The sequence below is a fragment of the Dermacentor andersoni genome, chromosome 3, assembly GCF_023375885.2.
Source record: "Dermacentor andersoni chromosome 3, qqDerAnde1_hic_scaffold, whole genome shotgun sequence".
Taxonomy (NCBI): domain Eukaryota; kingdom Metazoa; phylum Arthropoda; class Arachnida; order Ixodida; family Ixodidae; genus Dermacentor; species Dermacentor andersoni.
In genome coordinates, this window is record NC_092816.1 from 6,341,040 (window position 1) to 6,367,993 (window position 26,954).

Sequence of the window (26,954 nt, forward strand, 5' to 3'; positions counted from 1 at the left end):
ACATATAAATTCAAAAAAGGAGAAAAGACAAACTTTCCGGACGAAGGACCGGCATTCGTCGGAGTGAATTCACTCTGACGAAGGCCAGTCCTTTGGCCGAAACATCAGAGAAAACATATGCCATTACGTTTATGCTTTTTTTCTTTTTTGAATGTTATACCTTCGGGTCTGGTACGAAACCCTTCGTCTTGTATGCAAACTATATATATAGTTTGCATTCATCATCCAGGGAACAACACAAGCCACACATCACTGACCAATTTCTGACTAAAGAAAAGGAACTAATTTTTGATTTTGTACATCTCGTTTTTACTTGTACATGTTTCTCGCCTCCACCCAGGTTCCCAAAATTTCAATTTATAATGATTGTCTGTCACCACGTAAACATTCCTTAAAGGTACGTGTGTTGAAAGCATTTTCAACCTCTGCTTGCTTTTCTGGCATGGAATAAAACAGCCTTTTGTCTCTAAACCACTTACTTTTAAACCATTCAGTTTAGTTCATTTTTCTAACTTCTGCAGAGTTGTGTTCGCATCTTCCATAACTCTGTTTTCTTTCTTGCCAAAAATATGTCATCATGCCATGCTAATTTGGAAGGCCTTCTGTTAGCAATGGGTATTGTACTTTAAGACTATCAGTGCAACATTGCACGATGAAAACTATTCTTGGAGTCTCGGGTGACCCCTTGTACAAAGGCAAACTGAACATCATCTGTCAATAAATAGAACTTATACAAGAGCAACGACGACTCCAACTAAATGTTCCCTTTTAAAGCAAACTTTGCATGGCTCTTCCTCTAAGCTCAGTATTTGTAGTTGTTTTCTTCACAAATATATTTCTGGACGTACATATAAAACTTACACATGCTCCAAATGCAAATATCAGCAAATGGGCTTATAGCATCATTCCAAGTTCGTTATGCCATGGTTGTCGCACAGTCATCATGGCATCATAATGCTATCGTGGTTGTTCCATCATCTCAGAACTTGGAAGGTAAAAGCGCTAAATACAGGACTATGACAAGAGGAGACAACCAATTTATAATAGAGAAAATTCGTTGTTGGTCAGCGCAGTGTTTGTTTTCTTTTGTCATCTGTTTTGAGCACAGTTACAAGTTTCAAAATGCACCAACCAGCCTAATTCGACACGCTACCATCGTCATCATTCTGTTGTGGTCATTTCAGTGTCATCCAAATGTCATGATACCATCAGGATCATAGAATTGTCATGCTATTGTTCTCATGCCATCGTCCTACAGTTGTCATATTCATCATGCCACTATTGTCAAGGTGTCATAATTTTTTTTTCTTGTCATTTCAATTACAGAATTGTCATGTCATCATCCTCATTGCATTGTGGTCATTCCAATGTTATTTCTATGTCGTCATCATTCCAGAATTGCCATCACTGCTGTCATCGTCAACCTGTCGTGGTTGTCCCATTGTCTTCATTCCATCATCGTCAGAGGCGAGATCGCATGTTCAAGCCATACCCTCAAGCTTGGCTCCTTTTTTTGGCACAATCGCAAACATTGCACGAGGCTACACATTGTGCAGGATGAAATTAAACACAATTTTACACATAAAGCTAAAGCTAAATTACTACACATAAGACTTTTAAGCTTTGTTTCAATGCACATTAGATAATTTTGTCTTGTAACCCAGTTTGGGCACTGGGTGCTCCAGCTAAATTTTGACCATTGAGGTTCACCCAAAGCATTATACTTGAACACTTTTTCACTGTACCCTCAACACTGGAATGAAGTCGCTGTGGTGAGGAGCCAAAGTCAAGGCCTCAAACATAGCAGAGCACTAGCCACTGAGTTGCTGCTGTGAGTAGCTAGAAGGCTGAGACTCTCAATCATATAATTTCACTCGACAACCCACGGTATTATTCCTTTCGCAAATCCGAGTGCTGTCAACTGATGCTTTCAAATGGCCCGATAGCATATTCCAAATTAGTGAAATGATGTCACTAGCATCAGTGTTTTCTTCAGAGCACACAGTAAAGTGTACACACTGTTTCCACAGTAACATTTATTGTTTACAATTAAAGAAATTTTTGTTTGTGTGAACAGAGTGAAAGCTTCAACAGAATACACACTAAACAGACGTATTAGCAACATAATGGACTGCGTCCACATATGCTGCTTACTCACAGGATATAAATGTATCTACATCAATACAGGCATGGTACTACAAGAGTCGTAGCGGACAGGCTTCAGGATGATGAAGCACAGCTCTACTTTTTTGAGACAAAGTCCTTCAGCTTTTCCAGCAGGCCAATGTAAAGACTATGTTCATAGATGGTGCAGAAGTTGACAAGATTGTAACCAAACTCGCTGGAAATTCCACGTTCCTCAAGCATGTTCATGAGCAGGTCATACAGATACTGAAAGAAAGAACACAGAAAAGGACCATCACACATTTGGCACTTATTGCTAAAGCAACTGCAGTTCTCTGGCAACAGTACCATTGTCCTACAAGCAGCCTAGCTAACGAAGTAGAAAGAAAAGCCTATTGCTGCAATTTTCAACATTCTGCTGTTTTAAAAGGTGACAACTAAAAAGTAGCAGTTTCACCCGAAAGGTGAAGCATTGATATCAATAGCATGTATTAGAAAACTGCATGAAATAAGGCTTACAGGTTTATCAGCTGTGTAAACTGCAATAAGAGTTCACTTACTAATTAAATTAACAAGCACGGTGTCAGAAGTGCGCAGGAAACATGGACAAATTTCAATCAATTGTGAACACTCAGTGCCATAACACTAGCGTGATGAAGAGTAATGCATGTAACACAGAGCAGTAAGGACAAGCGCATCATGCCAGAACATGCCCAACATGCCCAAACATATTCACTTCTGAAGTGATCAAAAGTGCAGGCAGAAGGGAGTGAACATGTCATACTGCTCTCTTGCGTCAACGTGCCCCTAAAGCTTGAGATAGTGTCTAATGTCTCTTGGCATAAGAAAAAGTGTTCGTTGTGGTGAGGATATTTATGCATTGACTCCTATGGGCAGCTGACGGGGAACTGAGAATTATTCGTTGTACCGGACATTTCGTTGAAGCGGCGTTCGTTGTAGCGGGGTTCGACTGTATTGGCGATCCTGGCGAGCCAAGATGCGAGGAGGCGTTTTATCACTTGTGGAGTCTACTGCAGAAACTACACTCCGTACGTGCTCACGAACAATGCGAGGCGATTATCAGATGCGCGAGTCACGGGCAACATCAGATGTATCAGATGAAATCATACATCGCGCACTGAGAGGCGTGGCCTGTGTGCGGCAGCAGAAGATGCACACCGCCAACGAAATCAATGGCGAAGCTCCAATTTGCTACGTGATGGGTGTGACCAATCAGCAGCCTTAAAACGGCCTTGAATCATTTGCTTTTTGTGCACTTGCATCTGAATGGAGGAGGTGGCTGGCATGGGAAATTTAAAAGCGAAGAAATGCGCTTTCGAACACTGGCAAAATGGCGGCGTTCGGTTGCGCCGTTACGGAGATATCATGCCTTGAAAAATGTAGTTTTTTCGCGATTTCCGCGGAATTTTTTTGTCACATTGGCTGCTACAAACATTTTTTTGAGCACTTCTACTCGGTTTTCCGCGTTCACATTTTGGAATCAGATAAAGAAATGGTTATAGAAACGGAATATGTGCTTTTAAAAAAAATCAATCTTTTGATCATTTTTCACTATACGAAAGCCGCGTCCCCCCTTAACTGGTCCACATATACGCAAACGCGTAACACTTTTATAAAACGTTCATAATGCATTGTATAGCACAAAACAGTTTTCATTTTCTTGTGGCCTAGTTACAATTATGCCACCAAACACACGCACACTCCAAAGATACGGACGTTAATAAGGATTGCTTAAGCTTGGATTGCAGGGCTAAGCACTAGCCAATCAGTGCCTAAGGCTGTGTGGTTGCCATTAAACACACACATCTTGCTAAATTTGATAACTTCATTCCAAATTACCATATTTACTCGCATAATCATTCCATAAAAAGAATGACGCAAATTTAGGGGTGCGGTCATTACGCAGGGTAAATCAACGCTCTTAAATTCTTTCCAGTTCTCAAACTGCTGAGCGCCGCGTGACCCATTTTCGTTGTACGCCGCGAGAGGGTGTGCACGACGGAGTTAGCCTGGCAAGGCGCAGCGTAGCAGCACCTTTTGGGCAGGTGGCCGCTGTGTGTAGCCGTCGTTTACTCACGTTAAGCGCTCGCACTCGCGATATTTAATGTTTGTGCATTGCGCTGCCAATCGCATCGACTATGCCATGCTGCTTCATTCCAGGCTGTAAAAGCAGCTACAACTCCGCGCGATCTGTGGACAAGAGACATTTTTTTCAGGGCACCTCGCAATAGTGAGCGCCTTTCAACTGAGGGAGTGCGCCATACCACGGCTGGACAGAAAGCTTTCAAGCTCGTGCTCCGTCTGCGACCTCCACTTCATTAATAATGACATTTTCATGGTCTTCAAACACAACACTTGTGGTGATATTGTGGTCATACCGCGCGACAAATGGACGCCGAAAGAAGATGCCGTGCCTTGCCTGTTTCCGAATTGCCCAAGTGATCTCTCGAAACCCACACGGAAGCGCAGAGCACCAGCTCACAGACGATCCCCAGTAAAACAAAAGCGGCATAAGAAACAAGGTGAGTGTGTGTGGATGCTGCTGTTGGGGTTGCCGACGACGAAGCGAGCTTGTCTACCGATGACAGCATGCCGGTGGAGAATGTGTTTCACGCGCCCAGTCTCATTGCGAAAGAGGGACGAAAAATTCTAGGTTGGTCCCTTGACGTTGTTGAGGCAACGGTCGTTTTGTACAAGCTCGAGATAAGAAAGAATATCCCACTTGTAGAAATGTCTGTGGTGTTGTCAGACAGCCTTAATTTATTTGTCAGTGCAGATGGCCGAGTTGTGCCATGCAGTGTGTATGCCGGGAGGCAGAACAGTGAGTTCAAGTGTATGGAAGACTTCACATGCCTCGTGCTATACGAGGAACAGCTGTAGCTGTGCAAGGGCTGTCCTGCAAAGATGTACCCGAAAATCTCTTCATCAGTGGTGGCATCAAAGCATGGTGAAACGTGGAGGAGCGACACATGCACGGCATTGAGCGTTAACGCTACATGTGCTCAGTGCCGGACTCTCGAGAAGCTTTTCTTGAAGCGGACAAAGCAGCAAAAAGACAGCAAGAAAAAGCAGGCTGCTCGCTTGAAGTTGCTTCGTCGCAAAGCCATTCGGGCAACCTCAAGGCGAGAAAAACTGAAGGAAGAAGTTATTCTGATGAAGAGGAAGCTTAGTGCAATTACGGAAGAGACAATTGACAGCTCTCTTCATGCTACAGTTTGTAAGAATTGCAAATGACTCCATATCATTTTCCCTTGATCAGCCAGGTCTCTGCGGTGACCTATTTTAGAAAGTCCTGGATGAGCTAGATAAGTGCAGTCTTGCTCGGCTGGGTTGCGATGAGCACAAGTGCGCGTTCACGTGCCAGATACTTAACTTTTTCATTGCCACGCGAATACATTTCTATGGGAGAGATGCGAACCGCTGCCTAGAAACACGAGAGAAAGCAGCCATCGCAAACAACAAAGTTTGCCTTTTGTAAAGCCACCCTTTTGCGGCTCCTGTAATAAAAGCTTTTGAACTCGTTGAGAGAAACAAATCTCGTCTTATTTCTTTCTCTTTTAGTTACTAGTAACTAGCCACGGCCACTGGATAAAAAGCAGCCATGCTCCAGCAGACAGAAACAGCGGTCGCAGTAAAGGGTGGTCCGTCGCAGGTTTGGCCGCAAGTGCTTTCCTTGTTCAGTTGGCTAAGTCGCGGCCTTTTTCCAACTTTGGAATAGGTCCGTAATAAGCTGCAAATAGACTAGTAATGCGCTGTGCATATTTGGTGATTTCAACTAAAAGAACACCACTCACTAGGCTAACTACCAGCGCTTCGCAGAGTTGGGCGCCGAGCCCGGCCGGGCTAACAGTGGTCGTCGCACCACCTGTTGAGTGGAAACGAAAAGGGGCCGTGCATCGACGGCCGCCGCAATGGGAGTTTGACAACTGAAAGGATCTAGTAACGTTGGGGTAAACATACCGCGAAAAAGAGAGAGAGAGAGACTTGTTCCCACGGACACTGCGAAAATGCGGTGTCCAAGGGAACATGCCAGAATGCGTTTGCTGCGAGATGACAGCAGGCGGCTGCCACTGTAACGGAGCGGGACATCAAAACAAAAATGACAGCTGGCGGCACAAGCTGAACGCGACTTCTTTCTTTCTCATGAGTACATTACGTGCATCAAAACAGTTTCTACCGTGTCAATAATGAATAATGTCGTGAATATTGGCAAGCCTGCTGCAATGACGTAGCCATGTTAACTCTGAGAGGACAAAAATGGAGATGGGCAAGCTCAGCTGCCATTGACATAGAAACACACGGCGGCATGCTGCGAAAACTGCGGCATTTGTCTTCACTACAATCCAATTACAGCAAGTTTCTACTAAGGGTGAACGAATATCTTAGCTGTGTCATAAGTGCCAGCATATGAACAGGGTACACCTCTACCGCATGAATGCAAACGTGGCTAATGTCGTTGCCAGTTGCAATTTGTTGCATGCCCTCGAGTACAGACAATAAGAATCAAGAGGTGCCTCTTTTTCTTGTTGCTGACCACAAGCATTGTAAGCCAACAAATAATGGAGCCAAGACAAGTTTGGTTGTCCCCCCCCTTTTTTTTCTTGAAGTACAGAAAGCGATAAAGGGAATGAAATGGAGCATCTCCTAAAGAATGTTTGGAGCGTGCAGACCGTTTGGTACCCTATTTACACGATTGTAAGTCGACTCGAATGTAAGTCGACCCCCCCATATCGCGTGACCGGAAAAAAAAAATAAATTAATAAAGCATACCCGAGGGCGCATTCGATAACGAAAATTTATTAGTAGCTGACATGGTCACTGGACTACTCGTCTTCACTAGTGCTGCCATCGTCATCGTTGCTGCGGTCCCACAGCGCGTCGTGGTCCAGCGAAATTTCAAATTTGGAAAACGACTGCACCAGGACAACTTGCAGAACAGCAGCCCACGCCAAATGCACCCAACCACACGCAGCCGTCAGGGAGGCTCCTTTGATAGGTCCGGTTAGCGTAATTTCGCAGTCTTCTGCCGCCAGCCACTCGTACTCACGGCGGAGCAGAACCTTAAAATTAGGGCGAAGGTCCGGGCTTGTTTCATGACCACGTCGCACTTCACTGGCAGGGACCGATCACGCATTTCAGCGACGTACGCCGCAAGCTTAGCCTACAGCTACGGAAAGCGTCCAGACTTTGGCACGTGGGAAATTTCTCACTTGTCGTCACAGGTGAAAATTTCGCTTCACTGCAGTCGCCACTCTCGCACCAACGGTTTAGAAACATCGAAATTGCGGCCCGCTGTGCAGTGATTTGTTTCTTCGGCGTAAAGGATGGCAGCCCTCTTGAACGCTGCTGTGAACGAGTGCCGAACGATTAGTGGGCCTGGAGCACTCATGACAACTGGGGAAGCATAGAACTAGCACGTAGCTGGCAGTCAAGTGGAACGCGTCAAACCAATACCATGCCAATACCAATGCCTTCAAACAGAGAAAGAGAAACCAGCGAGCGGTGCCTGCTCTTCCATGAACTACCGATACTCCCCGCAAGCGCCGCTGTTCTGAGGGTGACGCCGCAAATGGGAACAGCGGCGCTTCCATCAACTATCGACACCCCCCATGAGTGTTGCATGCACTGTAAAACTCTCAAAAATGTTGAAAGACCCTTCCGAAAAGCGAACAAACACGCGGGATAGCGAAAAGATAGGGGTAGGGCCATAGAGCAAACATAAAATTCTAACTACGTTGTAGCTCCCGTTGGTATCGCTTTTTATTTGGCAGGGCCATGTTTTGGTTTCGATTGTAAGTCGACCCCCCCAACTTCAGACTTCCAAATTTAAAAAAAGGGGTCGACTTACAATCGTGTAAATACGGTATGTCTTGAAGAGTCATTTGTTCCTATGGGTAGGCAGCGCAACCCGGACGAAAGACGAGAGGAAGTACACAACACGAGCGCAGACTAACAACTGGTTTATTTTTTCAAACAAGGGACTAAAATATACCGAAAATGTAAACACGTGTAAAGTGATGCTTACAAGGATGTTAGCCTATCTTGCCATTCAGAAACTCAGTTTCTTTATCCTGTAGAGTGATAGAAGTTTGGCTGACGCATGCGCCTGAGTTTACATGCATGAAGAAGGCTTCCACAATCTCACAGTTGATTTGATTCATATTTTTATACAATATTTCCCTTTGTTCAAACATAGGTTTGCATAAGCAAACTCTAAAATGTGCGGCCAGATTAGAACCTGTCACATTCCTGATCGCACCTTGGTGCTTCCTAAGGCGGATACTAAGGCAGCGTCCTATCTGCCCAAAGTACTTTTTGCCGCACGAAAGTGGAATGACGTAGACCACTCCCACCGAGCATGTCACAAGCTGCCCCGAGTGTTTGACGTGGCACATAGCCTTGGACGCCTGTTTAGGTCTATTGACAAGATTGCAAATCTTGTTTAATGAGTTCTTTGCTGAAAAGACGACTTGAACACCATATTTCATGGCTGTCTTTTTTAACACATGCCCCATCTGATGTACATAAGGGATGACTGCATACTCTAACTTTTTCTACCTGTGTCTGGGGTGCTTCCCCTTTCTTTATTTACTTCATTAGCCCTTCAGTCATTTGTGTAGCATTCGAGAGATGGTAAGCACTGTCATCATCAGCTAGACGTGGCACACGACGTATTGCTGTGTCAAGTTTGGGTTGTGATCATTACGTGGAAAAAACAACAAAAAAACAATCAAATTCTAACAACAAAATTCAGGGGTGCAATCATTACACAAGTAAATATGGTAGTGTCATGGCACAGGTTGGTGCAGCACTTTCACCTACCTACAATATGCACACACATCTTAAGCATTGAGAAGCAGGCTTCAGAACTTACCCCATCCATGATGTCACCAGACACAGTGTAGACCTCGTCTGTCCATTCTCCTTCATAGATAGCAAACTCAGCAACACCAAAGCTGTCAGCTGAAAATAGAAATAAGGAGAGCCCAATGCAAGGAAAAACTGCCATAAGTGTATCATGTTCATAAAACTATGAATAATGTTCCAAAGATGGCATGGACTATATTACTTAACAATGGCACCATGCCTCATGAACAACTCAAGTCCCAGACCAGGACGAATTCTTGTTCAACTGCGAGGATTTTCTTTCGAGGAACCCGTATGGGTTTTCTTTGTAGCAATTACTATGAATGGGTGGATGTCTGGTTTTCCCTTTATTTACTTCTCTCCGCCTTGCGGGTTTCTGCACAACTATTACGTCAAACTCTTGCTTTTGCTTCAAGTTGTTGACAAATTCGACTTCGCCCTGTCATCTGCTAGCCGCCTGGTTAGCTCAGATGGTAGAGCAGCTGCCCCGAAAAGGCGGTGTTTCTGGGTTCGAGTCCAGGACCAGGACAAATTTTTCTTCAACTGCGAGGCTTTTCTTTCGAGGAGCCTGTATGGGTTTCCTTTGTAGCAATTGCTACGAATAGGTGGATGTCTGATTTTCTCTTTATTAATGGTATTAATCTGACACTGCATGCACAAAAGGGTCGCCGCTGCCAAGCGGCGGCGATGCCTCCGCTCACCACTTCGCTCAAAGCGGGTTAAGGGGCCCTCACCAGGCCTCGCAGCAAATTTTGGTTATACGCTGGAAGTTTTTACGTGTCCTCTAGGGAGTGTTCTGCCACAAAAAGTTTTTGAATCGGCTCATTAATAGCAGAGTAGAAATATTCCTGTGCTGCGAACCCATGATTTCGGGAGGCGAGCTCCACTGCCAAGCAAGTCACTCTCTCTACTTGCCCCGTCTAGCCCCCACAAGCGAAATTCCTTTCCTACATTCTCTCATACCAGACCTCGAGGATCGTGTGACGCATATGTCACGGGCCCCGCCTTCGTTCTTTTTTTTTCTCTGCTTTTTTTGCGGAGCGGCGCACTTCCGCTGACGGCATCGCCCACAAGCTGTTGCAATTGTCTCATTTCGTGTAGCACACGATTTTGCGCACTTGCACATGAGGACACCTGATTAGTGGTATAAGTCAGTGCTACACAAATACTGAGGCAGAACAAGTGGATCGCAGAGCATAATCAGGCGCTGGAACATGGTTGAAAATGGCATAGTTTCAGTACCTGCGCACCTGACCGCACGACCGTGGGAACAAGCCGACGAAGCGTACATCTCTCTTGCTTTGGTGCGAAGTAAAACAAACACAGACATTCCAGGGTGTCTACTAAGTTGACATTTCCAAATTCCCTGAGTTTTCCATGTTTTCCCTGAGTGAATTTGCAATATTCCCAGAGTGAGACAGAACCTTGTTTTATGTCAAGACGGGCTCCCTACATCATGTCGCCCAATGGTGTCACTCTCTAGTAAGCAAGTTAAAAAATAAAAAACTTAGTCCAGTTTGAATAGCAAGGGGTAGTGTTTATTTCATTCAAAAAGAAAACAGAAGGGAGGGGTTAGTAAAATGCACAGCGAATAAAATATCTACGAAAGAAATAGTAAAAATCATTGCAAATTGAGTCGAACATTCTCAAATACGAATAAGAAAGAGATGCATGCAGAATATTTTCGAATATGAGCTATTTCTGCCAACTGATAGCAAGCTACAGTGAAACCTCGTTAAACCATAGTTGACCGGAGCTCTGAAAAACTATGTACTAAACGGTAGTACTGTTTAACCGAAATAGCATGAGATCGCCCACTTACCTGTCGAAGGCGGAACTCAGAGAGAGTGCGATGAAAGGGGAAAAAAACATGCGGTATTTATTCACTTCGCGCGACAAAAGTGTTATTTTCGTTTGATGCCGCGGCGGCCTAGCACAACGACAGCGGCCTCAAACTTAGTGAAGCTGCGTGCCAGCTTTTCAGCCAGCACCCTCTTTTCGGCAAACACTCGCATGGCAGATTCTCCGTTGGCGTTACGCATTCTCCGTGTACGCGTGCAATAGTGCTGCAGAAGTGCCGGGGGTGAATTTTCATTGCTGGGTGCCAGAGTTTGGAATACTTTTCGTTTGGAATAGAGTTACGTTATCGCGCCCCTGTTCTCGTCGCGACGATTGCATTCATTAGGCTGACGTACCGCATAGCTTCTGCCACTGTCGGGCCTGAATCGCCCGTGCTGTCGCTTTCCGTGTCGTCCTTATCACTGTCGCTAGGCGACACTTCGGCAACAACAGAGGCAACGATGGCAAAAAGTCGTACCTCGTAGCCGATATGTCTTCGCAGTCGCAGCAGCGCTTTCAAGAAACTTCTTCGCATTCCAGATGCCATACACCGTAGTCAACAGCAGATCCTTGTCGTGTGCCAGCGCAGACTTCGTGTCACGTTCGATAGCACGGACGATGTCTAATTTTTCTTCTATGCTGAGCACCCGGCGTCTTTTTTATCCGAGCTTGGGAATGACACGAGTCCTCGCTTGCACGACGCCATTACGCTCTCTGGCACCACGTCAAAATGATGTTGATGTTGATGTGGCTTTACGCGCAAACGCACAGGGCGCTTGGAGGCCGTTGTTCCGATCTCTGAGGCTTGTTGTTCTGCCGGGCCGCCCGATGGAGACGACGCACCACCGTGTTTGCGCAACGAAAAGTTGAAACGCTACGTTTTAACCGATGCGTACGCAATAAGCTGGTACGGTTTATGCGGATACAAAACACATTATGTTCAATGGCCGCTGAGTCGGGGATTTGACTTTACTACATTTAAAACGAAACTACTGTTTAAGCGGGTACAGTTTAAGGGGGGACATGGGTTATGGAGATTATTTCCTGCATCTTATGTCCAAATCTGATGAAAATAAACAAGCTTAGTTAGTTTTTTGTGCTGATTTCAAATATGCAATAATTTTTCTTGTAGGTCCATTAGTTCAGGAGATTGACAGTGCTGCCACTCCATTGTTTCCGGAGACAATGAAAAAAAAACTGCTCAGCAGAAAGTGATTATTATTGCATAGCTAGATACTATAATGTGCAATAACTGCAATGCTGCAAAAAAGTTTTCAAATGAGATTCTAATTAGCCATTCTGCAGGTGATCAAAATTCTTTCCTTGACCTAAAGCTACCACATCAAAAGAAAATTAATAAAATGGAAATATACATGTGCACAAATTTGAAATTCTGCTCTCAGCACTTTGTAATATGCAGATGAGGCTTTCTGCTAAAGGAAGAATTAGTGCTCTAGCTGTTCTAGATCATGAGATATCACTCCGACAGTCTAGCGAAGTGACCCAAAAACATGTTTTGAGAAAAGTGAGAAAACGTGCAAAACCCTATTTTATTTACAAATTTAAAGCTGGAACAGCTCAGTAGGCACCAGGCATGTAGTCCTGCTGACTCCCAGCCCCTGTGTGCCGCTTTTTTGAGGGACTGGCGCAAATCTTCTGATGCGTTGCGTTTCTTGGCTGATGCTGCCATTCGACGCCTATCTTTCTCGGCCATGCGGGTGCGACTTTGCTCGCTTGGATTTAGACATAGTTCTTTCATTATGTTCTTTGAGGCCCTTGGATTGCCTGCATTGAACTTTAATACTGCCTCTACCATGAATAAAGAAGCGTGCCTGTCTTTTGGCGCCAGTGCCCAGACCATAGAATGCAGGCTTTCATTGTTATTTTGCGTTTTACCACGCTGGCAACGTTGCAGCAGTTTCTTGTCTGAAAGATGTTCATATATGGGACGTAAAGCCTGACAAACATGAGGAGGAAGCTTTCAAGGATGTTTTGGAACCGGCTCACCCTTGGCCGCTGCAGCATTTTGCTTGCACCAGAAGTTTGGGCCTGATGGACAAAGAGTGTGATTAGCCACATCATCGTTTGATGTGATGATATGTGGCCATCACTGCATTTTGAGTGGCATCTACGTCTCCTTTGTGGGTCTTCAGAGCCCATCCATAGTATGAGGTTAACTTGGAGATCAAGTCTGCTGCCAAGCGGCCCTTTCCACCAAGACTCTCATGTCCAAGGCCTCTGTGTTTTGCCACCAAGTTGCGCAAAGCCGTCCCCATGCGCTTTTGCACATGATTCATGCAGTCCTCTTTTTCAATCGGGATATACCCATACAATTCATCATCTTGTAAAGCGAGATAACTGCGACTGTCCCCGTCACAAAGCACCGTTGTATACCGCCGACTGTGCCGCTCCAATGATCGCCTGAAAAGGACGAGGGCAGCTTCTACCTCCATCTCCCCAGCTTTCTTATTAGTGTTCTTCTGACACTTGTGGCCATTCTTCCAGGCTCCATAGGAAGGGTCACTCTCCTTAGGCCCCGACTCGCACCCAGCACAGAAATTGCTCAATACCACAAAGTCGAGCACAAGCCTGCTGAACAACTCGATCACAGTGCTGATGTCGATATGGGACGTATGACCGCGGGTCATCCATGACCCGTCGTACGACACCGCGATGTTCTCAGTATGACCTACGTTCAGTTCGACGGAAAGTTCGCGAACCGACCGTGCGCAGTCGCTCGTCAGATTACACACCGCGCGATCGGCTGCTGGCGTCAACTTCGTCTTCACGTAGCTCTGCCACGTTTTCGTGTGAAGTGCCCGACGGCTGACGCCTATCAACGAGAAAATGTCATTGAATGTAGTCTGTCGGTTCCCTGTTGCCTGCATGGCACGCGTAGCCAAAATGTTCACAGCAAAGGGTTTCATTCGTTCAGCACTGTGAACGCGCGGCGAGCTCCACACCGACGCAATCTGTCCACAGTTCGCGCACATAAAATGCAGCTTCACAGCGAGTCCGTATTCCCGCTCGTCTCGGACGAGTTCTAAAGCACCATTGAAGATGTTGCAGTTCGCAAACGTTAATAAAGTGTTCACGGCACTCAAATCCACAATTGTAAACGTAGTCCGATCAGGCGGGCGAAGTGTATCGTCGGTACTGTCACCCACGAACTCGCGTTTCCTCTCCGTCGCTGGAGCGGAAGACAACTCCAATAGCTTCGCTTTGGCTTTCGCTTCTTCCTCCTCCAGCTCGGAGGGTTGCCAGTAGATCGTATCTTGCCGTACGCGAGCGCTGGTTGAAGGGTCCGCGGCAGACGGACTTGTCGCAGTATCCGCAGCAGCGGTTGCGGTGGTTAGGCCTGTCGTTGCTGCATCGACGATTTCGGCATCGGACGCTGAGGTTGTGGCGTCCCGGGCATTTTGCAGTGTTGAGCAGCGTTTTTTGAAGTTTTCGATCAGCGTCCATCGCACTTTTTTCGCACCAAACTTGTGCCGCATTTGAAATTTGCGCTCCGTTTCAGACATCGCGTTGACACTGGGGCAAGATGGCGCACCTCAATGCGCGGCTCCAAGCGCGGAGCAGACGATGGCCATGCAGTTCCGTCAATCGGGAGGCAAGCTCAAGTCGCATGCACCGAGTGACGAATAGGATGGCGTTCTAGTACCTTTTTTGCCGCGCATTTTCTAAGTGGCCAATGGCCGAATGGGGCCCGTTCTGGCGGAAATTTGATAGGAAAAGTTGCCTCTTTCAGATGAGACCAAGATGTCCGCGCTAGCACACGTGGAAGAGCAGGCACGCGTTTCAAAAAATGTGCCGTTTCAGCGCAAGCTCCGCCTGAAATTCAGCTAGTACATGTCGTATAAGGCGTCACTGCGGCTAAAATACTGATGTTATCGGTATGAAATTAACAATGTAGATGCAATAATAGCTGTACACTCCAAAAATGCAATAAAGAAATATCGAGTTTTTTCGCGATTTTTGGTCGCCACAACCCGTGTCCCCCCTTAACGAGGTTTTACTGTAGTTGGTATGAGGCCCAAAATTTATCACAAGTGAGATTATCTCGCAACAGCTGGTAAGTCAACCTCAACTCTCCTAAAATACTCTCAGCCTGCACACGCCTCAGCTTTGCATATAACTGTTTTAAAGAGTTCTTTTGCTTGGATGAGGGACACCTGCCCATCTTGGCATCAGCCAACACTTCGCTTTTGGAGTGCAAGCTCCTTTAAAAAAATGGTCGCATGCTTCCTTTCCTGTTCATTTCTGAATGCGTAGGTCCTTGTCTTCTTGTTTTCCTTCGGCTGCTTGTTCGCCACGCGGACTATTTGAAGCATCCTCCTGGACAATTGTACAGTCAGTGTCTGATTTTTCGGACTCCCTTGGGGCCGCGAGAACGTCCGAAAAAAAAAATATGAATGCATGTCTTCTAGAGCCCTTAAGGGTTCAAATTGCCACAGCCACGTCCGAAAAAGCTCTGAAGGCCGGCCAGTACACTTATTAGGCATACCGGTACTTGTACTGTGACAGGAGATGGCGGGTGCACGCGTGTATAATTAAGGAATACATACTGCGTCCCGTTACAGTTGCCCCTTCCCACACATGTTATGCTTCACAGCGTAATATTACTATAATGAGGCGAAGCTGATTTTCGGGAACCGGTATTATGCAACACGCCGTGCTTTCCGAACGTCGATGCCAATCGCGATGACCACAAAGGCAGTATCGATGCCACTGCTGACAACGGCGGATTCTTTCAATGAAAAACACAGCACAGAACGGCAAGAAGCTTAATACCAAACCTCGAAGCAGCTAGGCCTAGCATTGCCGCGGTGGTGGCTACGGCAGCAGGCGGATCTGCGTGCAAGTGTGCCAAGTCGAGGCGGCGAGGTTATCAAAATGACGGCGGTGGCGTTTTTGATTAATGCCGTTTCGGGCCTGCAGTCACGGCAAAAAGTCCGTAAAATTGGACGGCGAAGCGTTCTTGTGTCCGAAATTTTAGACGTTTTTATACATTGACCCTATGGGGTACGTAGTTGTGCAGCGAAGCCATCCGAATTATCTGGCGTCCAGAAAGTCAGTCGACTGTACTCTGGCAACTCCTCCAGCCGACACGGCGTCAAAGACAATTAGTTACGATTCCTCTCTGTTGCTCTAGCCAGCATTACCGCGACTTTCGTTCCCTTTCAATAAAATTACAGCTAATTTTCCCTGATAGAAGCACAAATTCCCTGAGTTTTCCCGGTTTTCCCGGCTGGTAGACATCCTGCATTCCATTCGTGTGTTTTACTATTTCTCTAAACTTCAATTCATCAATTCAATCAACAGATCACACAGATAACAGATGTTGTCTTGAATAATTCTCGAAGTCACGTGCCCCCACGAGCGACATCAGACTGTGGACACGACCAGTAAGCGCAGGTACACAAATACGTCATCCTCCAGCTTGGAGCGTGTTGGCCACAAGGAGAAGGAAAAATGGCATTCAGTTTGAAATTTAAGATCTTTCCACGGTGCGTAGCGATGTAATACTGTGCCGACACGATCGTTATTGCGCAATGTATGCTTTGTGCTTGTCAGCTGAAAATGGCCAGCCCTGGTGAGAGGCCCTTTAGCTCTTTGAGGGCCAATGACGTAAATATACGGCGCCGCAAACAAGTCCAAAAATAGTCGCTGACGCATATTTAAGGCGCCGTCTGTACGTTTAAAAAGCGCGCCAATTTCCAAACTTTTTCTTTTCTATCATGTGCTGCCACTATGCGGGAATACAGGGAATTTCTTTCGCGCGCCTTCCTCTCTCAGTTTTCGTTGCATGGCTTGTTTTAGCACCAATTTGCTCCTGTACGTCTATATACTACAACTGGCACATTGGCGCGTGCGCGGGCGGGCGGCGGCTCGGGTTTTGTTCCACGGGCGGTTTTGGCTTCTTGCACTTGCAAAACTGATGGCCATCTCGTTACTAATCGCACAAAGGGCGACCGCCTGTCTCTCGCTCGTTTAGTGCACACAGGGGTGCCCATAGGAAGGGTGCTGCAGTGCATGCATTTCCATTGCTTTTCTTTTTTTTTTTTGGACACTGGCGAAAACTAATTGCCTCTGGTTGGCGATAACATGAAGATTAGCGGAAGTTTGTCACACGTTGTGCGTTTGTGACGGGCACACAACCACAGTTTTCTTGAGTGCACGCACCTACGCAGTTCGATTACACTATGGATGTACATATTAGTGTAAGAGCAGGAACATTTGATTGAGTGTTGCGAAATATTCTCGTGTGCGCATGTTCAAGGCCTTGAAATATGTGTATAAAAATGCATGAAATTTTTCATTCTTTAAGTTTATTTCCTTTTTTATTGTTGTTATTCATGAATGAAGAGTACATATACAGTCTCCGACTGATTTTCCAAACTCCAAAAATTCGGACATGCTCGATTATTCGGTCAGCTTAGCGGCACCGCCATTCTCCTCATAGACCATAAAGTATAACAACTTCCGAAAGTTCGGACACCTTGCAACCTCTCGTCTGACTTTTCAGACACTCCTTGAGCCAACTCAACCGAGAGCACGATGCACCAACTCTGACCATTGCATGGTTCGATTTGCTGAACGGCATTTTTGTTTTGAACGGAGCCCCCTTGCTGCCCCACGAAGTGGCAATACTGCAAATCCCTGCTCGTCATCATCGTTTCTGCCTGGTTTGTAGCTACAGCAGTTCCGGTCTCAGCTTAGTATGCCATGTCAAGACAATCCAGCAACTGATTTGCTTGTTTCGTTGTGCACGACGCTGTGAGTAGGCCAGGTTTTTCGTTTGTGCGACTGGTGTCGGCGTGACGGCGTGGTGATGTTTGCTTTGTGTGCTGTGTCGAGGTTGCGGTGATGCAACGTGGCATACGGAATCTTCGCGTCAAGTGTCTAATGGGGCCCACAGTGCCCGCGCACACTGCGCTAGGGAATGCCGGCGAGCGGGTGGCGGGAGGCCTAGGATTCCTTCCGATGTGCTCCCTACTGACGCCGAAAATGCTCTGCCGAGACCTGCGCAGTGGTTGCATTGCGATTCCAGACACCGTCTCATTTGACAGTTTCACAGGTGCTGATACTGCTTTACTGACATGTGCAGAGCTCGACGACGGCGAGATCATTCGTCAGGTTTCTGCTGCATCGCCGGACAATGACTCTGAGTCGGAAGATGACGCACCATGTGCTATGCTGCCGTTGCATGTGAAGCGTGTACAAGCGGTGACTGTGCTTTTAGCCGCCTATAGTGACCGTACGACCCTCTCCGAGGTTAAGGCTTATCTGATTGCGCGTAAACGGAGCAGCGTGCAACGGCGTATTCATGATTTCTTCACGCCTACTGCCGAGCCCGAATAAGTGCGTGGAAATAAAGGAATTTCTTTTTCTTAATCTGCTTTTTTGGACACCTGTTTATACGGACATTTCCGCAGTCCCTGTGAGGTACGAATAAACGGTCGGTGACTGTATACAAACGCTAAATATTTTTTTCTCACTTTATGGTCACCCTACAAAAATTGCGGTAATTTTTTTTGTCGTATTAAGTCCCTAGGAGGAATCGGAATCTGCAATAAAAAATCAACCCTTGGCGGTCGCATATGGCGAAAAAAATCGACCGTCAAAAGGTTAGGTTATTTAAGCTCTTCCTTTGAGTGATGCAGCTTGAAGTGCATGCGTTTGGGTTGGGACTAGAATAAATTTCGAATAAAGCAATATTTTGAGTAAAGCGATTTCGTTATAACGAGGGATTACCGTATATGGTATTTAGGGTGCCTTCTTCCTCGTACTGCTTTTCGGGGTAGATTACACTGACCCTGCATCGTTCTCCGTGTACCTTCGAATGCATATTCCTTGGGATGGGCACTACTGAGGTTCTCTTTGTTTTCTTTTAGAAATTTATACCGGCATGTTGAGGATGTGGGGTACTCTTACAAGTATTACGCGTCCAAAGGGGCTCATGCAGAGGCCCGAAAGAAATGTCTGAATTAAGTGAATGTCGAATTATCGAGGGTAGCAAGAAAAACAAATGCTTACTATGTTAACATGCCTTTATTTACTGAGTGAACAAGTAAATCTCGCTTCTATTCTGCACAAAAGCAGTGCGGCCGCGGCGTATGTCTTCATATGAGACACAGTTTTCACTACCGCGGGCACATGCTGATTATTTTTTCACCAGTGCCACCGCCCATCGCGATATAGATGGTGCTCTTCATCCTCGACAGCTTCGCAATGAGTAAAAATGAAACTACTGTTTGCCGCAACCGCCGTGGATGAAATCGCGGCCACTGTCGATGCGATCATGGAGGGCGATCTTGCGGTTCTGAAGGCGCACGGCCGCACATGCACTGATTCAAAACGAAACTACCCTTGGCTGCAACTGCGGACGAAACTGCGGTCACTATCGATGCGATTATGGATGGTGACTACACACTTATGAAAGCACACGGCCGACGCGCATTACGAGTCAAAACGAAACAACTTTTTGCTGCAACTGCTGCTGACGAAATCACTGCCGCTGTCGACGCAGTCACGAAGCCACACCTCCAATGCGGTGGTAAACGCAAGAATAAAGACTTTAAAGGCTTAGATAGCCACGAAGCGTTCTGGCATTGCTGTAATTCGCATAAGATTTCCACTAATGACTATGGCACTGCGAACTCTGCTGTTTCGTTTTGATGGATGCTAACGCCGTACTTGCCCTTTTGTTTCACCCATTTGTGGCACTCCATGCTTGCCGAGCTCCTGGAGTTCTCCAATTTAACCGATGTGCGCTCAAATGTGTCCAAATTAACGCGAGTTTCATCAAAGGGCGTCCGAATTGTCCGATTTTCTGAATGAGCGTTTTATTGCATATTAATATTATGTTTGCCGAGCAATAAGAGCTTTTCGGTCAGGGCCTGGATCAGACGGAATCCATCTTTTTCTTGGATTCCCTTCCAGTGGAATGTGACCCACGTTATCATTCTGGCTATGTTGGTCGCCGTGGTTCTCATGGTGCGGATCGTGCGTGACGCCTTGCAATCTTGTTCCCAAAAGCCTAAAATGCAGGCTTTGGTAACCTCTTGAATTGGTCGACCTGGATGTGCACGATCCCATTTGATTTCTAGCATATGCCGTACACTCAAATTAATTCCAACTTTTCGGGGGCACAGGAGAGGCCCCTCTCTCTCACGTGATTGGATTCTAGGTTTGCCATGGTTTGGAGTGTGTAATCTTTTTCTCGTAGGGATCCGTGTGCTGCCCAGAGGGTAATATCACCTCGCATATACGGTATATCCAGATGAGGTATCCTGTCTTACCTTAAGGCCAGACTGCAAACTGCCAGATTAAATAATAATGGTGAGATGATTGCCTATCGTGGCGTGCCTTTTTTCAGCATTGTTATGAGTTTGGATTGAATACTTCCTATGCCAATTTTTGACATACGGTCTGTTATGAGGGACTGTACATAGGAGAACATTCTTTCCCTGCAGATAATCCACTGTAGCTCGCCCAAGATAGTGGTGCTAGGTATACAGTTCAAAGCGTCCCTCAACTCTAGGACGAGGATCAGGTGCTCTTCGCCTTGCGAGATGTTTCCCAGCACCTCCTCCTGGAACAGGAGGTAGGCGGCAACCTGAGTTGTAAGGCCCTCCCTGAAACCTATCATTGTATTGTGGAAAAAACCGTTATCCTCTATATTAATTCTGCAGCAGTCTTTGTACCACTATCTCGAATAGCTTACCCATACAGGACATGAATGATATCGGGCGCAAGGTCTCAATGGGGGTTTCCTTCCCTGGTTTCAGAATTGTTACAATTCAAGCCAATTTCAATTCCGGTAGAACTGTGCCTTTCTCCCAGCATTTCCAGTTGAAGATTTCCGTTATTTGGTCAAGAGCTGCTACTCGTTAGTCACTTGATCTTCCCCGGTTACAGTGCTCCATTTCACATCCTGTGCCACTGCGTAAACTTCTGCCCGAGTGATGTGTGCATCCAGGTCAATGACTGTGGGGCTGTTATACGGTCTGTGGGCTTGGATGAGCCCATCTACCTTACCCACGTACCACTCCACCAGCTTGGTGACCAGATTGTGCTCACTACCTTTATAACTGTCTACAATGCGCTGAATCATACTATTAATTTTGATTTTTATGCCTCCCGTGTTTAGCATGCTCCAGAGTTTAGTCCACATTTTTGTGGTTCCCAAGGTATTCCTGAAGGTCCCACAGAATGTTATCTATCCTTCTTTCGCTAACCTCTCCGCATAGTTGTGTGCTTCTTCCACCAGTTATGCTATCCTTTCCTGAAGTTGGCAGCTGAGCCTTTGCCTTTTCCATCTTCTAGTGAAGTGAGGTTTTGTCTCATTCTACAGGCCGACCAGGTGGGCGTCCACCCTGGGTGCCTCCTCAGTGTGAGCCATTCACTTAGGGGCCTGCTCGTACGCATCCCTTACTTGTTCCACCCATCCCTTCATGTCCTTGGATGAATCTCTCTGTGTCTGACAGAGCTGTCTGTATTTTTGCGAATCGGTAAGCTTTGTTTCCCCGAGGATGCATCGAATTTTAGGTAATGAAAGCAATGTCGCAATATTGTGGTCATTTACTTAGTTAGTTCTCTTCTAACCTCGACCATTTTGCGTCCTAGATGTTGAGTGCAATCGTGAGATCTGGTGCTGTATCCCTACTCATGCTGTTGCCTGTTCCCATGAGGGCTGCTCGGAGATTTTCCACCTTGAGGCCAAGGTCTTCGATGGCTTGCTCTACATTACAACCCTTCGGGGAGTCTTTTGCATAACCCCACTGGGTATGCGAGGCATTGAAGGTACCGCCCCCAAGAGTCTACCATTGTGGCCCGTTGTATGTTTGGCTTCAGTTTTTCGGCCATACAAGGCCGAGACTCTGCTTTTGGGGGGAGGGGGGCAGGGGGCTGAGAGTGGAATATCTTGCGCTGTGACATCTCTGCTCACCAGTGTCGCAATGCTGAAGTTTGGGGGGTCCCTTAGGGTGTAATAGCCTAGCATCTTGACGGGGCTAGATTTGGGACTGTTGTTCAAAAAATTAGAGATCAGACTGCTAGTAAAGCTTCCGCGGAAGGTTAACTTGGAATCAACTAAACGCTTTTGTGTGAGTGAAAACTCATGACGAGAAGAATTTCTCAAGAAATGTGTAAATATGCTGTCGAAACACTAATTAATAAACAGCACCCATTGTAGAAAAAATAAAGTTGCACAGGATATTATTCCAATAGAATATCCAAATGCTCTCTTGAGAATGTGCTATGTTTGAGGCAAAGCAGCACAAACATCAGAGCAGAAAACTTAGACAACCCAAGAGAAGCTCCCAGGTTTTAAATTCCAGTCATTTAAAATTTATGTAGGAGAGCCGACCAAGGCGCAAATGTTGCTGATTGTGGAAGTGGTAAGAGCACTGGGGGCCAATTTCAATGGTACTTCTTGCCGAAGTTTTAGTTTATCAAGACTCTTTATGATATGCCAGAAATTGCAAATCTGACCGAAAGTTAAGCTGCAGTCTTCATTTCATACAGAGCACGGTGATGCTCGTGGAAGAATTCCGACGGCAATATTTCATAATGTGTTGAAAAGGTGCCCATCAAATTAATGGATATTTTTGGGCCCGGTAACGAAAGGGAACTATCATATTGCTGTTTTCATTAATTTAGCGAATTTCAAGCCCGTGCATGGGCCACCAATCACAAGTCGCTTACGATGAGTAATACCACAACTGGCTCATGCACCCTTTCTGAAATGTCTGTGACAACTGCCAACTTCATAAGCTTACTGTTTTTCATGGTAGGCCCATCTGCCTCCATTCCACCCTGCAAAATGGATGCACAGCAAAGCTGCTCCCGACATTGAGCACCACTACCACCACAAGCAATGTACATAAAGCACGCATACATGATGAAGCGCAGCATACATTCTCATTTTTCTAGACCCTCCACCAAGCGCAAGTGCCAATTCTGAGCCATAAAATTCTGAAGGCATTATGTTTTACCCCCAAAAAAAAAAAGTGCACACTTGTAATGGGTATGTAGTCACCATCTGATATTTTGGACATGAGGAGGACCTAACACTGTCAGTATATCCCGGCAGCCCAAGGAAACAATTTTTACAGCCTACAAATTATTCTCAGTGTTTCAGTTTAGTAAAATAACGTCAACCTAAAATTTTGTGATATTTGATTTTGGTATATTTCATGACCACTTGCTAAACAGTATTTCACATGTTCTCTGTGTACTGTGTACCACCATCCAACTTTTCTATAGATAACTTCAGTGGTACAGCTGAGCTACCATTGTCCCTCGGTCTTTCACGGCATGTCTTAACCAGAGTAGGTACTTACCATAGTTGTCAGACTGACCCTCAGGTTCAGCCCCTTCGTTGAAGGTACAGCTGAAGTAAAGTTTCTTTCCACCGCGCTCAATTTCGACGGTAAAGTTGGGCTTGGATTTCATCTGGAAATGAAAAACAAACCACATAGTGCAACTGTGATGTGGAGAGGCCGTAATTCACACGGTAAAAACTGCATCTGATGAGTATGTGTTTGTGTGGGACATCACGAAACTATGCTGTGCACAGTGTAAATGCTGCCCCTCTTCCTAGTGCTTCCAAGCAGTTGCTCACTTGCTCAGAATAGTCTAGCAGGCATTTTAGCGAACTTAATTAGCTGTTGCCAGAAGAATTCATAACAGAAACACCCCACGAAAAGAGCAAAAATTTGTCGATGCGCAATTCACAATAGGCCTATGATTGTCTAACTTGCTGCTTTTTTTACTATTTTTGTTTAATTTTCATCAGCACAAGTTTCTAGTCCAGCCTTAAAAAAAAAAAAAAAAAACATTGGCAGTAAATGTACAAGGTACAGTAAAAGCTCGTTAATTCGTTAACCCTCGCACGCTCGTACGCAAAGAACATGGCGCGCGGCAAGGGTGTTATCGTCCTTGCCGCTGATCGAAAAAGCAAAAGCTGCGCGACCCGCGCGGCGACGCCAGCGTGCTCCCGCGCACTAGCACTCTCCCCATCCACGGTGATGCGGAGTTCGAATTATCGGTGGCGGTGCGGATTTCAGTGTGAATTAGCGGGATGTGTCACATATTGCTTTCAATACATTGTGGGACGGACCGCGGCAACTAATTCGAATTATCCGAAATTTCGAATTAACGAGTAGTGAATTAACGAGCTTTTACTGTATCCCGAAATCTTGCCATGACAGCAACCATTACTTATGTTAACCATTCTGCCACATAATGGCAGACAGCACAGTTTATGACAAAAAATATTTCGAAAGGGGTCATGAACTAGTTCTTATCGAAGTCGAGAAATGCATTTAATATTAAACTAGACTATTCCAGAAATACTTTGCAGCAAAAAGTATGTGCAGAAGTGGAGATATTGGCAATCGAAGATCCCCTTCTCGGTGCTCCCGGTCCTTATTCAATGCATTGCATTGCAAAGGCTATGGCAGAGCGGGGCCCACAACGTTCCACCTACTGTACGTCACCATGGCACACAGTTCAAATTTCATTTTGGATGTTCAGATGCCACCAGTACTTGCTATTTTGGTGCCTCGACACGCCATACCCAGAGGCTATCCCTCGGCATATGGTTGAGTTTACAGTATTTCACCCCTTTACTGTGCTAGTGCACTAGATTGCTACACACAGACATTCTAGCACTGAGTGACATGAGTAGCACTAGCACATTTCCTTTCACACTTATCCCTATGACAATCACACAATTTCCAAGGGTAGAATAAACTTCACTTTCATGTTTGCTCCTGCAAGCAGGCCAGCAGCTCGCACACTGGCTAAGGATTCCTAACATAACGAACTTCGACCATGATGGCGACACACCTTGAGGATGAGCATCTTGGGAAGCAGACGACCTGTTTGTCAAATGTTGGCACTGAAGCCTTGACTTATGCCACCCACAGCGTTCAGAGCAGGCTGTTGTTTTCAGCAAGCTGCAGTGAGTGCGCATGTCGCGGCACATAAGCAGCCATGGTATCTACGCTACACTGCGAATGCAGCTACATGCAAATGCACAACAGGGCTAGAGTGTGCGCTTGCAGTCATGTGCTCCAGTCTGGCTGTGCTATTTGGTGTGAACTAGCTTTGTCCTTCACTAGCTTGACCAATGGATAGTAGCCACATCAAAATTGTGCATCCAAAGCAAAGCTTGCCAAGGCGTCTAGCCAGGAGCGCCCAAGAGTGAGCGCGCGCTGGCAAACTTACGCCTTGTCTGTCCTTGTTTCGTCTGGTTTGAGCCCGTCATGCTGGTAACGTGCATGCCGTTCCTGACTTGGAAATACCGGGCTTGCAGCGTTAAAGAAAGGAAATGCGGGCTAGACAGATGATGATTATTGTTCTGTGGCAAATACACAACCCAGAGGGCGCAACTGTTTTCAGAGTGCAGTGCAGGGGCCCTGCGTGGAATGCGATCATCCGCGTGTGCAGTCAGGAGAGGAAGAAGACACTGTTCGATCTGTTGTCACCTCAGCTCTGTAATTTTTGCATAGGTTTTGCTATTCATTAAGCGAGTTATCTATATCCTTGGAAGACGGCCGCATCTTTAAGGCGGTACTGTCCCTATGGGAAGGGTACGGCTGCTCCGGCATCTTTAACCCTTTCGCTGTCGGACCTTTCTGGCCATGACGCACCCCCAGTGTCGGCTTGGTTTCAGGGAACGAGCATAACAGGGAATGAACATAGCAATTTATTTTTGATTATGATTGGTATACAAATAACGTAGTCAATGCTATATGCACATTTCAGTGTTCTGCAGCTGCTGTTAGTAAACATCATCATCATCATCAGTCTGACTATAAAATCCGTTCAACATCCGAATCTGACGATGCGGAACCCTCTTCCTCGCATGCGACTCTGTCCGAGTCCGAATCCGAGCTCGGCTCGTATTCTAAATCGGAATTGAGCCACCGCACCAATGAGCAGACGAAGGTCCCGCGCGCTCAGCCATCCGAAAGTAACCGCGCGCTGGGAGGATGCGCTTTCAAGTCGCCCGCACAACGGAGAGAAATGGGACGTTGCGTGATCAAGAAGACAGAGGGAGATGGAAAAAGGCTAAACAAAGTTCGAAGGGCTTTACGTTTACTGCTGCAAGTCGGAAGCGAGGGTTTGGCGAGAGAGTGAAAGCAGCAATCGAGTCACTCTTTTCGGAGAGGCAACGGCACGTGCGCCTGAACTTGACGCGGCATAGAAGACACACCAACAGAAGAAAAATAAAAACCTTCAAACCAGTGGAGATGGCAGAACAACCCTTGAACCCATAACCACACGCGCGCGACGCATGATCCAGCGAACGCGGAGCCACCGCGCCACTCACCAAAGAGAAAGTGGGGAGTGGCAGTCGCCCTGTACTCTTCAATACATGGGTTAACACAGGTCGGGCAGAATATACGAACTTGTAGAAAGAGTCAACAGATGGCGTGGCCAATTCAGGAGCGCCAGCTTTGCGCTCAGGCGCGAAATTTTGAACGCACGATAGAGAACGTACCGGTACGTCAGTGACACCGTGGGGGGGAAGCGCGACGACGTACCGGTACGTCCGTGACAGCGAAAGGGTTAAAGGGACAGCGCCATCCAAAGGAAGCCAGCGTGGCAGAGGCGGCCATGGCGTCGCAAGGTGTGGAGCTGCCAGACATCAGGGACGATAAGCAGTCTAGTGCGTCATCATCGCTCAGTGGGGACGACAAAACTATCGTTGACCCTGACGAGGAAGTGGCTGATATGGCGGAAGTAGATAGCGACGACTTCAAGGTGGTGAGTCATCGGAAGCAAAGAACGGTCGGAATCCCAGTGGTAGTTTTGCCAACAGAGAAAGGTGTTGATTTGAGAGAGCGGAACCCTATCAGGCTCTTCGAAGCCATTAAAAGTACTGCTGGGATCTGCCCCGATTCGCAGCCGCTTCACAACACAAGGTGCTCTTTATTCAGATATCGCAACGGAAGAGCAAGTTGACATTCTTCTCCGGTGCTCTCAGATTGGTGACATAAGAGTTAAAGCCCGGCTGCCCCACTCCTACATGACTAACACATGTGTTATTAGGGGAGTACCAGTATGGTATTCGGAAAGCGACC

General features: G+C 46.4%; 1 protein-coding gene across 1 annotated transcript in view; it reads right to left on the reverse strand.

Moving 5' to 3' along the window:
• Nucleotides 1–2,021: 2,021 nt before the first annotated feature.
• Nucleotides 2,022–26,954, reverse strand: part of P32 (complement C1q binding protein P32) — a 33,861-nt gene continuing 8,928 nt past the window's right edge. Inside the window, exons 4-6 of the mRNA XM_050169788.3 lie at nucleotides 23,202–23,313; nucleotides 9,020–9,108; nucleotides 2,022–2,391 (exon numbers count right to left, since the gene is read on the reverse strand). Of these exons, the coding sequence (XP_050025745.1) occupies nucleotides 2,242–2,391; nucleotides 9,020–9,108; nucleotides 23,202–23,313 (351 nt within the window). The 3' untranslated portion in view covers nucleotides 2,022–2,241. The remainder of the gene's footprint in view (nucleotides 2,392–9,019; nucleotides 9,109–23,201; nucleotides 23,314–26,954) is intronic.